A 15,589-nucleotide genomic window follows, 5' to 3' on the forward strand; every position below is an offset into this window, starting at 1 on the left:
CTCTCTACTTGTTCTATCAGCTATTGTGAGGAGTGTTAAAATCTTCAAATATAATTGTAGATTTGTCCATTTCTTTAAATTTTGTTAGTTTTTTCCTTCATGTCTTCTATAGATTATTTTATTATTTAGACATTCATTTGTTCCATTGTTTTTTTAGCCACACCTTTTAAATTTATGGTTACTTGAGTCTTTAATATACATCTTTTTAACTTATCACAGTCTACTTTTGAGCATTACATCATTTCACAAGAAGGTTAAACCCTCGCAACAGTCATGCCTCGGTTTGCCCCGTCCATCCTTTGTGCTATTTGTCGCCATGCATTATTCCTACATATATTATAAACCTCATGCTGTGTTATAATTATTTCTGCTTTCAACAGTAAGTGACTTTTTCATTAAAAGGTCAACTTTTAATTTTGATATAATTATAGATTCATATGTAGTCGAAAGAAACGGTCCAGAGATTTTGCATACACTTTACCCACTTTTCTTCAATTATTACATCTTTTGAAACTAGAGTACAGTATCACCACCCATGCTGCTGATGTCGATACAACGAAAAGTTGAGACGTTTCCATCATCACAAAGATGCTTCATGTTAGCTTTTTATAGCTGCATCCACTTACTCCCACTCTCATCCCTCTTGAACCCCTGGCAACCCTAACCTGTTTGCCATTTTCATATTGTGTCATTTCAAGAATATTTTATAAAGCTTTTGGAAGTAATGGATTATTTATGACTTGATTGTGGTGATCATTTCGTGGATACATGCATATGTCCAAACTCTTCAAATTGTGTACATTAAATATGTGCAGTTTTTTTGCACGTCAATTATAACCTCAGTTAGAAAAAACAAACACTCACACACACAAAACAAGGTTATGCACCAGTCAGTTGATGAAGATATTGTGACCTAAACCTATATTTCCCCTTGGACTGTGTATCAGAACTCACTAATGCAGTGTTTATGGTAACTATAGAACATAGCTATAGAACTATAGAACAACAAGAATTGACTGTGTTTAGGAGGTAAACATAAAATAAAAGCAAGGAATTTGTTACCTTAAAAAATAAAAGAATGTTCAGTTCAGGTCAGTCGTTCAGTCGTGTCCGACTCTTTGCGACCCCATGAATCGCAGCACGCCAGGCCTCCCTGCCCATCACCAACTCCCGGAGTTCACTCAAACTCACGTCCATCGAGTCAGTGATGCCATCCAGCCATCTCATCCTCTGTCGTCCCCTTCTCCTCCTGCCCCCAATCCCTCCCAGCATCAGAGTCTTTTCCAGTGAGTCAACTCTTCGCATGAGGTGGCCAAAGTACTGGAGTTTCAGCTTTAGCATAATTCCTTCCAAAGAAATCCCAGGGCTGATCTCCTTCAGAATGGACTGGTTGGATCTCCACACAGTATGTAATCTTTGGGAATTTTTTTTACTCAGCATAATTCTTTGGAAATTCATTCAGCTTGGTGTGTATATTTCAGTAGTTTGTGTCTTTTGGCAGCTGAGCAATGTTCCATGGTATAGAACAGCCACAAATTTTTAAAACACTCACCCAAAGAAAGGTATCTGGTTGTTTCCAGTTATTAGCTATTATGAATAAAGCTTCTATAAATATTGATTCATAGATTTTTGTCTGAGCACAAGTTTTCATTTCTCTGGGATAAATGCCTAGGACTGTAGTTGCTGGAAGTTGCGTGTTTAATTTTTTAAGAAACTGCCAAATTGTTTTCAAGGGAGCTGAGCCAATTTATTATACATTCCCACCAGCGATGGATGAGCGAGCCAGTCTCTCCACTTTCTCATCAGCATTTGGTATTGTCATTATTTTTTATTTAGTCATCCTGACAAGTGTGTATTGGTATTCAATTATGATTTTAATTTGCCTTTCCCTCATGGCTAACGATGTTGAACATCTTTTCATGTGCTTATTTACCATCTGGGTATCTTCTTAGGTGATATGTCTTCATAATTTCTTCCATTTTCCAATTGGATTTTTTGTTTACTATTGAGTTTTGAGAGCACTTACATTCTAGATATTAGTCCTTTTTTGGATATGTGGCTTGCTAGTATTTTCTCTCACTTTGTAGTTTTTCGTTCTCTTCACAGGGTCTTTTGCAGAGCGAAAGACTTTAATTGTGATGAAGTTGTTTTTCTTTATTGTGTTTTTGGTGTCAAGTCTAAATTCTTTGCCAAAGTTCCCTTTTTTGCTTATGGAAGTACAATTGCTCCAGGACCATTTATTGCAAAGACCATCTTTCTTCAGTTGAATTGCTGTCATACCTTTGTAAAAAATCAGTTGGGCACATTTGTGTGGGTCTAGTTCTGTTCCATCGATCTTTGTGTAGACACACAGAGGGAGGCATAGATCCCTCTACCAATACCACATCATCATTCCCTTCTTCTGCAACAGCTTTATCAAGATATTATTCACATTCCACACAATATAAAGTGTACAACTCAGTAGCATTCAGTATATTCCGACTTGTGTAACCATCACACAGTCAATTTTAGAATACCTCAAAAAGAAGCTCCAGACCCTTCATTTGTTACTTCCTTGTCACCAGGCCCAGGAAGCCACTACTTTACCTTCTGCCTCTATAGATTTGCCTGTTCTGAACCTAGCATATTAATGGAATCATACATGGTGCTTGTGAATGTTTGTTTTTTGTTTTTTGTTTTTTGAGAGGGAAACCCAAACAGAGACCAGAGGTCTTGCTAAGTTGAGGAGAAGGAGAGAAAAATCTGTGAAGTGCTGGTTAGAATTTATGGGATAAAAGACTAAAGACAAGGGTTTTACATAGAGCAAGAGCTCCAGAGAGCATCTTTCAAATCTTTTGGCTAAATAATGATTTGTGCGTGTGTGGGCAATGGACAAATCTGCATCTGGGAAGTCTGGGGAAAGAACCACTGAAAAGCAGCAGGTTGAACAATTCAAAAAAAAACATACTGGTGTTTTTACTTAACATAATGTTTCCAGGGTTCATTCTTGTTGTAGCATATATCTGTATTTATTCCTTTTTATGGTCAAATAATATTCCATTGTACAGATATATCCACTTGTACATTGATGGTTGTTTCTACCTTTTGACTGTTTTGAATTATGCTACTATGAACATTTGTGCATACGTTTTTTTATGTGGACATAGGTTTTCGTTTCTCTTGGTTATATACTGAGGAGTGGAATTGCTGGTAATTCTACCATAGTGGTTAACTTTTATGGTTAACTTTTTGAGGAAATTCCAGACTGTCATTTACAGTGTCTTCTCCATTTTATATCCCCACCAGCAGCATAAGAGGATTCCAACTTCCCCATATCCTTGCCTATACTTGTTATTATCTAATTTTTTTTTAAAATATGGCCATTCTAATGGATGTAAAGTAGTATCTCATTGTGGTTTTATTTCAGTCTTTTTTTCTCTCTGTACTTAATTTTGGGTGGTTTCTGTTGTCATGATTTCAAGGTCATCAATCTTCTGTAGCATATAATGTGTGTCTTTCCCATTTGTTATAATTTTATTTCTACTATTATACTTTATTTTTCATCTCTAGAAGGCCATGAAGGTCTCTTCTGTATCTTCCATTTCTCTCCTTATCATGCTATTTTTTCTAAATTTTTGGTGTGTGGAGCATATCTAAAATAACTGTTTTTATATTATGGTCTACTAATTCCATCAGCTCTGACATTTCTATTGATTGATTTTTCTCCTATTTGCAGAGTACGCTTATCTCATACTTTGCACACCAGGTAATTTATTATGGTATGCCAAACACTGTGAATTTTACGTTGTTGAATGTTGGATTTTATTGTATTCCTTTAAAGAAGATTGAATTTTGTTCTGTCACACAATTAAATTACTTGGAATTAGTTTTATTTTTTTAAGACTTGCTTTTAAGCTTTCTTAAGGCAGATCAAGAGAAGTCTGGAGGACTAATTTAGTACTTTACTTAATAGCTGCCGTTCTTAGAACTCTCCATGTCTTGTTTATTATGCTATCTCTACTCAGGTTGATAGAAACTATTTCCAGGCTGGTTTAAGAGCTTTTGGAATTGTTCAACCTGCTGCTTTTCAGTGGTTCTTTCCCCAGACTTCCCAGATACAAATTTGTGCATCTCGCACGCATGCACAAATCATTATTTAGCCAAGAGATTTGAAACCTTTGTCTTCAGTCTTCTATCCCATAAATTCTAACCATGACTTCACAGATTTTTGTCTCTTTCTTACCAACTTAACACCTCTGGACTCTGGGTTTCCCTCCGTATACTGAATCTTGGAAACTCCTCCAGGCAGTAAACTGGGTAACCACAGGGCTCACCTTATTGTTTTCTGCTTCTCAGGGTTGACAGTTCTGCATTCTCTGCTGTTCTATGTCTGAAAACAGCTGTTTCTCAGTTCAGTTTTTTACATTGATGCTGCCAGACCCATAGATCTAAAATACAAATTTGTGTTATTATTCAGCTTTTAAAATCTTTTAACAAAATGGCCTGTTGCCCTTAAGATGAAGTTTAGACTCCTTCACTTAGCTTGTAAAACCTGTAACAGCCAGGGATCTTTTGGTAGCAAATAGTAGAAACCAATACTTCTGGCTCTAGCGGGGGGGAAAAAAAAAGGATTTATTAGAGGGGTATGAGATAATGCACTGATTTAAAGGAAAGGGTGAAAAAAAAAAAAAAAGACTGAAATAGAGGCTCAGGATAACCAGGAACCAGAGGAGCTCAAGATTTCTAGAAAGCAGGGATTCTTTATCAGGACCTGCTCTTTGGATCCTCTGCCCTGGAATCAAATGAGAGACCCAGAGTATTTATCCAGTTGGCTTGAGCTTGGGTCACGTGCCACCCTCCAAGAGGGCAGCATTTCCTGACTGTCCTAGCTTGAGAGCCACAGTGAAAAGTTTTTCCCAGGGGAATTTGAAACTCTAGTACCAGAAGAAAAAGTGATCGATGCTGTAAAGCAAAAATCACAGGTGCTTCCTACCAGGCTTCCAGGCTCTGGCCCTGCCCTTCCTCTCTCAGCGCCCCGTCCCTCACGGCAAATGATTCAGCCACACTCCAGAGTGCCCGGCTCCCCCATGCCTCAGTGCATCTGCGCTTATTTTGTCTTCTACTGGGAAACACTTGTTATCACCACACCCACCCCTCAAAAAAACACACAACAAACTTGGATAATTTTTTCTGCTGCTCAGATAACACTCTCCCTCCACTCCCACCCCACCAGAACTTCCTTTACCTCCTAGTTTGGATTAGATGTCCAACCTGTTCACTTCCATAACCTGTGTTTGCTTCCCTTATAATACTTATATCAAACTATGATGATTTATTGTACATTCATGGCTCCCCAAAAGACTGATAGCATCTTGGAAATAGGGATATTCTCACTTGTTTTGATATTTTGTGCAGCACATAATAGCCATTTAAATTCCTGCTGAATGTCAAGTAATATCTTTTCCTTTGTAGGGGACTCTGCTGGATACGGATGGGCCACAGCAAACTCTCAACCAGAACTTAGAGCTCAGATTTCAGTATTTCGAGGACAGTCACTGGCGGTGGTTTGTTATTTACACCAAACAGGTAAGTTCTCAGGGCAGAGCAGGAAAACCTTCAGTGCTAAATGCTCTCTTGCATGCTGGGGTGGACAAAGCACCTTGCCCTAACCCGAGTGGAGCAGAGTATTAGAGTATGCCGCACATGCACTTTTAGGCCTGTAATACCATTTATTTGTTTTGGTTTTATTTTATGGTTGTTCAGTGGCTAAGTCAGGTCCTACTCTTTGTGGCCCCATAGACTGCAGCACGCCAGTCTTCCCTGTACTTCACTATCTCCCAGAGTTTGCTCAAACTTGTGTCCATTGAGTTGGTGATGCTATCTAACCAACTCATCCTCTACTGCCCTCTTCTCCTTTTGCCTTCAGTCTTTCCCAGCATCGGGGTATTTTCCAGTGAGCCAGCTCTCAGACTTGTTTTGTTTTACTCGTCACCAAGCTTTCATATAAATTAGAAACAAATTTATTTACCAAGTATCAGAAGACTCAACTATCAGTGACTTAGACCATGGATTAGTTAACTTCTCAAGGAATCAATGATGGTAAACATTTTAGGTTTTTAGGCTCATATGGTCTCTGTTGCAACTACTTAACTCTATTTCTGTAGCACAAAAGAAGCCACAGACAAGATATAAACAAATGGGTATAGCTGTGCTCCAATAAAACTTTATTTATAAACCCAAGTGGATGGGGCAAGATTTGTTTGCCAACCCCTGGCTTATACAATACAAATTTTTTATCATCTCACTTAGTAAGAATACTAGAGGGAGATGTTGGCATCCCTATAATTCTTTTGGCCTTTTCCAAGTAGATAAAAGCAAAAGTCATACCCCAGAATCACCCCCCCTACACCCCCCAGTAGACTTTCCATTTTGTCTTACTGGCCAGAACTGGGTCACACGAGCACTCCTAGCTTCAAGGGAGTCTAGCTTCAAGGGAATCTGGGAGTCAAGCATTTATCATAGAGGAACAGGATTCATAATCAACTTAGGATAAGCATGAGTCATTGCCTAGAGCTGGGTACTTTGTCATTCCCAAATCAGGGTTCTGTTACTAGGGAAGGAGGGACATTGGCTTTTGGGTAGCAATAGTTAAATCTGAAGTAAATGTGAACTACTTTAAATAAAAAACCCATTAAAAATCTAATTTTCAATATGCCAAATCCAATTGGAAATTCTTTTTACTTAGCTAACTTAAACTATTTCAATTTGGAGTCAAAACTGCAAGTGTCCTAAAACAAAACCAAAATAGCAAAGTAATCTTTGCATCAACATTATAGTCAACTTGAGTACTTGATGTGCGTGCTCAGACTCCTCTGTCCATGGGATTTTCCAGGTAAAAATACTGGAGCAGGTTGCCATGCCCTCCTCCAGGGGATCTTCCTGACCCAGGGATTGAACCCACGTCTCCTGCAATGGCAGGTGAATTCTTTACCACTGTGCCTGGTGATCACAGTCAGTTTTGTGTTCCATGCAGCATTCCAGTTTTAGGCAACCAAAGCTCAGTTTTAACTCTCCACTAGTACAGTTTTGATCAAGAGATAATAGATATCCATGTCCTCTGAAAAACAAAGTACTAAATCAAAATCCCAGGTTAAAGAAATGGCCCCCCAGGTTCACTTTAAATATAAAACATCCTTAGGGAAGTGGTAGGATGGTTGCTGAGGCAAAATCTGCAGTCACATGGAAACATAGAGAGAGATTTTGGCAGCAAAACCACCCCCTTCCCTCCGAATGCTAAGTGCGGTAGTTAAATTTTATTATGGTCTTTTAATCTAGTCTGTACGAATGAGTTTAAGCCACTAAGGAGAGGTGCAATAAACATCCTTTGAAAAGAGTCCTAGTAAGGTCTTATTTCCTTTGGAGTATGGATTTATTGATGTGCACCCAAGGGCTACTTCTGCAAAAGGCAGAAATGAGGTTTGTGTGCCTCGCAAATATGGAAAGAGGGCTTGGCCTGACTCTTTCCTGGGCCCTTTAAATGGAAGCTTCAGTTTAGTTCAGTTCAGCCCGACTCTTTGCGACCCTATGAATCACAGCATGCCAGACCTCCCTGTCCATCACCAACTTCCGGAGTTCACCCAGACTCACGTCCATCAAGTCAGTGATGCCATCCAGCCATCTCATCCTCTGTCATCCCCTTCTCCTCTTGCCCCCAATCCCTCCCAGCATCAGAGTCTTTTCCAATGAGTCAACTCTTCGCATGAGGTGGCCAAAGTACTGGAGTTTCAGCTTTAGCATCATTCCTTCCAAAGAAATCCCAGGGCTGATCTCCTTCAGAATGGTCTTCATATATAATAGTAAGATTTGTTGATTTACTTATATTTTATTTTTTGGCTGTGGTGAGTCTCTGTTGCTGCCCTTGGGCTTTCTCTTGTTGCAGGGAGCAGGGGCCGCTCTTCGTTGCGGTGCTCTGGCTTCTCACTGAGGCAGCTTCTCTTGTTGCTGAGCACAGACTCTAGGCACCCGGGCTTCAGTACATTGTATAGGCGTATGGAATCGTCTACACTTTGTGGGACACCATTAAACACCCCTCCTAGCTGCATCGGCTCAGGGTTTGCTGTCGTTTACCTGTTTCGTACCCTGATGTTTCATGGGTAACATATATGCACAGATAAACAGGGTTCATTCTTAGCTAAAGCAGGAAGGCAAGCTTTGTGTCTGTGTATAAACCCCACATCCGTGACTCTTTTCCTTATTGGTGGCAGCCCTTTCTTTCCCTTATTTTCTCTCCGCTTAAATAAAATGCAACCCATCTCTGTAAAACTTCGAAATGCCCCCTCTATGTAGCCCCTTTGCCCTCTAGTTCCACTTTCTATGTCCTGTCCTCCAAAAGCTCTCTGCATTGGCTGCCATAACCCGAGCTTTCCCTCCCTCCCCTCTCCTCCTCTCTGTCATCCCCCCACCCTCAAGTTCAGGGACCATCCTCGAGCACAATTTATACTAAAGTTCTCTAGCCTCAAGCTTTGAGCTTCTGTTGTCTGAAACCTCAGTGGGGCTGAATGAGAAATGAACAGTCCAAGAGTTGAGAGCAGAAAAAAGAGGGGGAATAAAAGAATCTGTAGGAAAGGAGCAAAAGGGAAAATCACAAGGGAACCTTAAGTTTGGCACATGGGGTAACCTAGAGAAAGGAAAGCCCCAGCTTTTGTGCAGCAAGATGTGTATGACATGTGTCTTGCCACTAGCAGTGATGAGCCATCGATAAGCCACAGGTGGTGTTAGGGGCAGTGGTCAGTCTTGACAGTGAATAACTAAAAATACCAGGGAAATTAAAAAAGGAAGAAAAATGACTAATTTTATCTTCAGTTCAGCAAGAGCCATAAGGTGCTAATATAGCCTTTCAAACAGGTTAATATATATGCCGACTTATAGGTCTCTCAATCATTATATATACAGTTAAATAGAAGATTGACCATCAACATTTGATTTGATTGTGAGTAAAAGCGATTTTTATTATTTGTTGCTCATAAAACATGAGCTGTTTACAAAGTAATGGAAAAAAATGGGATGTAAGGGGGCAGTTTTGAGAAAGATTAGTAATGAGATCCTGGTCATTTTTAATCTATCTTTTAAAAAATTTACTGCAAGTATATCCCTGTAATTGAGAAACTTTATGGTTACTTGCTGGTTACATCTTATGAAATTAATGAAAGTCAAAGAACTCTAAATTCTTAAAAGCATACTTTTGGAAGACAGGGCACAAAACCTGCTTCTCAGTATGAAGAGGGAAGGAAGAGAATGAAGTCTTTAACTGAGAGAGTTCTTTATTTCTGGGTTTCTTAGGCTTTTTTGCTGAGTAGCTGCTTGAAAAAGATGATTTCAGAAAAGATGGTAAAGCAAGCTGCAGAGAATCCAGAAATGGTAAGTGCTCTTGTCTGTGTCTGTGTTTCAGTTTGTTTCCACCATCAGCTGGCACTAAACTACACTCATGAATTTTCCCGGACACAGTGAGTCTGGTCTTCCAGTTCAGCTCAGTTCAGTCGCTCACTCGTGTCTGACTCTGCGACCCCATGGGCTGCAGCACACCAGGCTTCCCTGTCCATCACCAACTCCCAGAGCTTGCTCAATCTCATGTCCATCAAATCAGTGATGCCAGCCAACCATCTCATCCTCTGTCGTCCCCTTCTCCTCCCACCTTCAATCTTTCCCAGCATCAGGGTCTTTCAAATTCAGGGACGAACCCAACTGCCCAGAAGTGAGCTTCTCAGCTCCCTGGGAGCTCAATCTTCAGAATTCAAGCCAATTTCCCAGGGAGAAGTCAGTTGTCCTTGGGTTGCTGAGAACTTGCTAAACCTCAACTCTGTATCCTTGTATTTCTGCCTTCTCCCAAATGGAAGATTCCAGATTTACCATAAAAGCAACAACATGGACAGAATCAGCACAGCAGCTAAGAGCTTAAATAAGCTCTGAAGTTTTGTCTCTAGATAGAACTCACAGCCTCTTGATACCTCCACTGTACCAAATTAAAATGCCTTTAGCAGTTGGGAGAAGCCATCAAGTAAAAGAAGCTCTCAAGGCTATACTTTTTTCTCAGTGTAAAATTTATTTTTCTTGTCTCCATCTTCAATAAAGGCCTAGTTGCTCACTGTAAGTGTTGGTGCTGGGGCTGTAAAGAGTCCCTGAGATTCTAAACTTTCTACTTGCCTTGTCACCATCAGGATACAAGCTTGTCCCAAGTAAGACAGTACACTTTGATTTTTTAAAATGACATTTATAAACATAATTCTCTTGTAGGATAACACACTGGGCTTTAAAAATACAACAGAAAATATTTGAAAACTTTTCCTAAGGTTTTAGTGTATTATAAGAGGGCGGATTATACCTTTAGTTTAACACTTATCTTTACTTGACTTTGCAGCTTTTTTCCTCAGAAAAATGTTACATTTTATATTTACTTTTCTTTCTTCTAGAACTCAAAATATTTTCCCAGGGAAGATAAAAATCACTGCCCCTTGGTGTTTGAACACTTCAAAATGTACTAGAGAATAGCAAATCACACCAATAAAACAATCAAGAATGCTTTTTTTTTAAAAGCATAATAAAATCTAACCTCCTAAGAAGGATGGACCCATTTAGGCCTCAATTTAAATATATGTATATTATAAATATGTATAAACATAAATATATATCATTTTATATATGTATGTGTATATACAGAGAAAAGCAATTAATGTAGCCCCATTAAAAGGGAGAAGTGCTCTCAAATGTGGTTTGATAAAGTGTAAGCTACTTGATGCAGGAAATACTTGTACAATGAATATCTAAAAGAGTTTTCTCTACAGTAGGAGGAGGTAGTAATCTATTTAAAGTTTTCAAGAAAAACAACCACACCATCATATTCCATAGATTTGCATGCAAATTAAAATCTATAATTTATCCTGGTGACTGATAGCAAAATCATCATGGTAGTCAATAAAACTTGTATTGCCTTATCCAAATACTCATCAAATTTCTTTCCTTATGTTGGTTCTTAGAAAGAAGTTAAGATTTTTCCTCTGAAAATTGGATGATGTTGGAATAGTTCACATTTCAAGAGAATGTTGTAGGAATAGTCCACATTTTAGTCTGGAATTTCATCTATTAATACAAACCGTTGGGTAGAACGGGACCCTGGAAAGGAGATAGAAAAGACAGATCATCTCTTTGAACTTTGGATCTCCTCACAAAGTACAGTTGATAAGACCAAGTCATTTTATGGAGCTTAAAGTAACCATATAAATGTCAGACTGTGACATTTACTCATTTTCTAGGCAAAACATATAAAGCCTGAATTGACACCTATCACTTATAGAAGTCTCATAGACCAAAATTTACAAGGCAGAATAAATTCTAAAATTTTATAATTGTGAAGAATCTGGGGAGGGAAAGAAAAACTGAGAAAACTGTAACCGACTGAACCCCATAAATAAAGCAGATGGTCCCTTGAGAGATTAAATAGTACTGTTTTATCCTGGTAAGAAGAAAGAATTGAAAGAAGAAATTTAGTGCTAACTTAGAGTTAATTAGCTTAGTTAGCTTTAGGCAATGGTGTCAAAGGTTAAGACTTGAACCACTTACGAAGAGATGATTAAGATTTGAAGTCAAATGAATGCACTAAAGAAAAATGTAACCATGCAGCCAAAAAAGTGTTAAATTCTTAAGACAGTATTAATTGAAAAACCAGAAAGGAGAAAAATGTGTAACATTATTCTTAGAGCTGTGCTCTTATACAAAAACCTAAATTGATTTTTTTTTTTAATATTTGCTACTTTTAACTAGAACAAAATTAAAGGATTATTTTATTTGAAAATAAACTATATTAGTTAGGAGTAGTTTTGACTGCCAATGACAAAAAACAAGACAAAATAAGTGTTTTGGACAAGATAAAAGTCTGTTTCTATCTCATCTAAAAGCCCAGAAGTAGGCAGAATGGGGCTGTGATAGTGAGTTCACGGTGTCACCAGAGATCTTTCTGCTCTGCCAACTTCAGTGTGCGGCTTTTACCTCATGCCCAGGATGACTGCTGGAGATCCAGCCATTACATGCACATTCCAGATAACAAGTGTAAGGAAAGTATGCAGAAGCACTCACCCTTTTTCTTTAATGAGGAGTCTCAGAAGTCTCACATAGAATTTCTACTTATAGCTCATTGTCCAAGAGTTAGTCATATCGCAGGCCCCCACCCAACTGTAAGGAAGTCTGGTAAATGTAGTCTTTTTGCAGAGTATGTTGTCTTTCCAAATAAATGTGGGTGTTACTACTAAGAAACAACAGAATGAATAATGGAGTAGGCTAACAGCAATCTCTGCTATGTAAAGAAATCTAAAAGACACCAAGAAAAGAAAGCAGGTGGATTTTATGTAGTACGTGTATTCCCTGCATACAGGATATAAGGGCTTCCCTGATAGCTCAGTTGGTAAAGAATTGCCTGCAATGCAGGAGACCCTGGTTCGATTCCTGGATTGGGAAGATCCCATGGAGAAGGGAAAGACTACCCACTCCAGTATTCTAGCCTGGAGAATTCTATGGACTGTATAGTCCATGGGGTTGCAAAGAGTCGGACAGGACTGAGTGACTTTCACTTTCATTCCTAAGGAGCTTCTGAAAGTGTATTATGATCATTATAATTATCATTATTTATATATTGAACCATAATCTGAATACATGAGTTATCAGAAATATGCTAGTAAATATTTTCTGAATTGAAAAACTATTTTTAAAAATAGTCTATACCTAGTTTGTTTTTATTAGTTTATATAACTTTTCCTTAGGTTTACTTAACAGTGGGTCTGAATCTCTAAACTGGTCTTCTGAAAAATGGTGAAGAACAAGGTGGCCTTCTGACTCCAGCTTGCCTCATACCTCCCCTCCCCTCCCCAGTTACCATAACCATATATATTTCTCTCTCCACTTCTCTTTCATTTGGGGCGAGATCAGACAGTGTAAAAGGCCATTGGGGGCTTTGAAGTGTGTTCCTGTTATGTGATGAGAAGGGGAAACACCAAGGCCAGTGCTATCTGATGTCCCAGGATCGGCAGCCTCTGCATAGCTTGTCCAGTTCAGAAAACAGAAAAGGTACTGACATTACAGCCGTCACAAGAATGGTCCGAGCATAGCAGGAGGACAGTTTCAGAGAGCCAGAGGGGAAGGAATGAAGGATTATGCTATCAACAGAAACTCTCTGTTGAGAGAGAGAGTGCAGGAATCCTGCATTATGAAAAAAAGGATTAACTCCCCCCCAACTTTATCACCCTGATATATAAAATATAAAAAGCCTACTGAAATAAGTCAAGGAACCAAACTATATCAGAAATTGCTGAACAATTCTAATGTGTTTTATTTTTACATAGGGAGAAGGAGGGGAAGGAGACTAGGAGAGAGAAAAATTCCAAGAAGTTTCCCCCAACTTCTGTATTTCACTGCACAAGACTACTTACAGACTATCATGTAATGCTGTAAAATGATAAAATAACAAAACACAAGGCCTCGGAACATTACTTTCTCATTTATCAAGACCTAATAATGATTTTTTAAAACTATCGAGATAGGCTGCAAATATATGGACATCTCTATTGAGAATACTGACCCAAAGGAAGTCCTATGTATCCTTCAAAGCGATATATTTTACAGAAAAATTAAGTTAATCATAGTTAAAAATTAATCCTCTTGTGCAGTACCGTGTTATTTATCCCACTTATTTTGTAATGTCCTGCTTTATATAGGGGACATGATCTCATGAATAACAAGCAACTTAGTTAATTCACCCCCTCATTCTATCATTTACCGATGCCTATATTTACCATATATAGTGGCTAGAAACTGAGAATCCAGAGTCAAGGAGTTTATTTGTTGGAAAAGAAAAGCAATTAGTAAAGAGACATTTAGGATGAGAGAGTGATAAGCTCAGATACACACCGAAAGCATAGTTCTTTAATAGTAGTTCTTTTCTTTTTCTGTTGGGCTGGCTAGAAAATTCTTTCAGGTTTTTCAGTATGCTTGGAAAAACCTGAATGACCTTTTTGGCCAACCCAATATAGGAAAAGTCTAAGAGTCCTTTCCCCTAAACCCTGGCTAGGAGACTGACCTTGGTGTGCTATGATCTTACCCTCTGACCTCCAGCTTCCAACCGGGGTCACCCATGGGGAAACCCAGTGAGGTGGGAGGAAGTGGAGACCAGGGTATTTATTTCTCTGACTCCGTCCCTGCCTGGTCTCTGCGGTTGGCCCAGTCCTCGACTGAGTGCCACAGCTCCTGAAGCGACCTCTCCTACCTGCTGCTTCGGCCACTCTGGTTCCAGTACCAGCTGCTCCCCTCACCCCTTGAGACCCAGAAGTGGTGAGAACCCACACCCACCCCAGCTCCTCGCCACTAGCTACATCCATTCATTGGTGCACTCTAATCCTTACCACACCTCCATTAAGCAGTTCCTTGTGGAAAACTCCCTCGGTTACCCCAGGAGTAAGCCATCTGCTTTCTGCTGGGCCCCTGACTGTTATATTAAGGTTACTTTATGTGCATGAGGTATATTCAAGTGCCTTAAACTTCAGTTTGATTCTTCTCTTGATTAATGATGCCTTTTGATTAATCAGAGCCCCATTTGGCTTTGGTTCAGCATATGGATTGGAGCTCGGTGGATTATTTCTGGATTTAGGAGTTCATTTTGTGTGAAGTCCTTTTAAAAGCTGTGTTAAATCACAAAATCCATAGGCAGCCACCAACGTTAAACATTAAGCTTCACTTCACTTTCGGGGACTCGATTTCTGAAACGCTGAGGTACTTGCAAACGAAGGGGGATTGTGCGGATGACGAGCAGGTGTCCTGCTGACTGGCAGCCTTCGGGACCATTAAGAGGATTATTGTGGAAGGAGAAATGTGCTGGTTAAATAGATTATTTGTGTGCTCGCTTCTCTGGCTGTGCTGACTGACATTTCACTAATCTATTTAGCAGATTGAAGTTCCAGAACAAGGCAAAAGTAAAAAATACCACATTCAACAAAACCAGGTCTGTGAGTAAAATTATGTAATGGGTATATTATAATTTTGATAAATCTGCCTGTTTTTCCCCTTTTAAGTAACCAAAGTCATTCTACTTTTAAGGTTAAGCCAGAATTCTCTTTCTCAGAAGCTCCTCCACGCAGACTGGTCCAATTGGACGACCATCACAGAAACAGAGTGTTTTTACTGTAGAACCCAGTTGGGCTAGGAGAAATGCTTTCCTGAATTTATATATACAAAAGTTCCAAGAAGAACACAAAACTCTAGTGATTTTCTTCTCTACTCCGTGCAGTTTTTTTTTGAAAATGTTCTTTCTAGTTTGTATGTTTTGGTTTCATAGACTTTCTGCAGTGTATTCTGAATAAAACAGCCTTTAAGTTGATAAACTGCTTTTTCAAGTGTTTAGGTCTGCTGTGCAGATAACTATAGCAGTAAATATCATAATAGAAAGCATTAATAAACACTAATGGCCAGACACCATTCAAAGTACTTTTCTGTGGATTAACACATTTATCCTCACCATGATCCTGTATCATTGGTACTGTATCACCATTCCTCAGATCAGTTGAAGAAACTGGAA

The 15,589-nt window shown here is 39.1% G+C and overlaps 1 protein-coding gene across 1 annotated transcript in view; it reads left to right on the top strand.

The window, feature by feature from the left end:
- Window positions 1-15,589, top strand: part of SNX31 (sorting nexin 31) — an 81,612-nt gene that overhangs the window by 62,525 nt on the left and 3,498 nt on the right. Inside the window, exons 11-13 of the mRNA XM_019973477.2 lie at window positions 5,452-5,565; window positions 9,319-9,396; window positions 14,960-15,016. Of these exons, the coding sequence (XP_019829036.2) occupies window positions 5,452-5,565; window positions 9,319-9,396; window positions 14,960-15,016 (249 nt within the window). The remainder of the gene's footprint in view (window positions 1-5,451; window positions 5,566-9,318; window positions 9,397-14,959; window positions 15,017-15,589) is intronic.

This window comes from Bos indicus, chromosome 14 (genome assembly GCF_029378745.1).
Source record: "Bos indicus isolate NIAB-ARS_2022 breed Sahiwal x Tharparkar chromosome 14, NIAB-ARS_B.indTharparkar_mat_pri_1.0, whole genome shotgun sequence".
NCBI lineage: Eukaryota > Metazoa > Chordata > Mammalia > Artiodactyla > Bovidae > Bos > Bos indicus.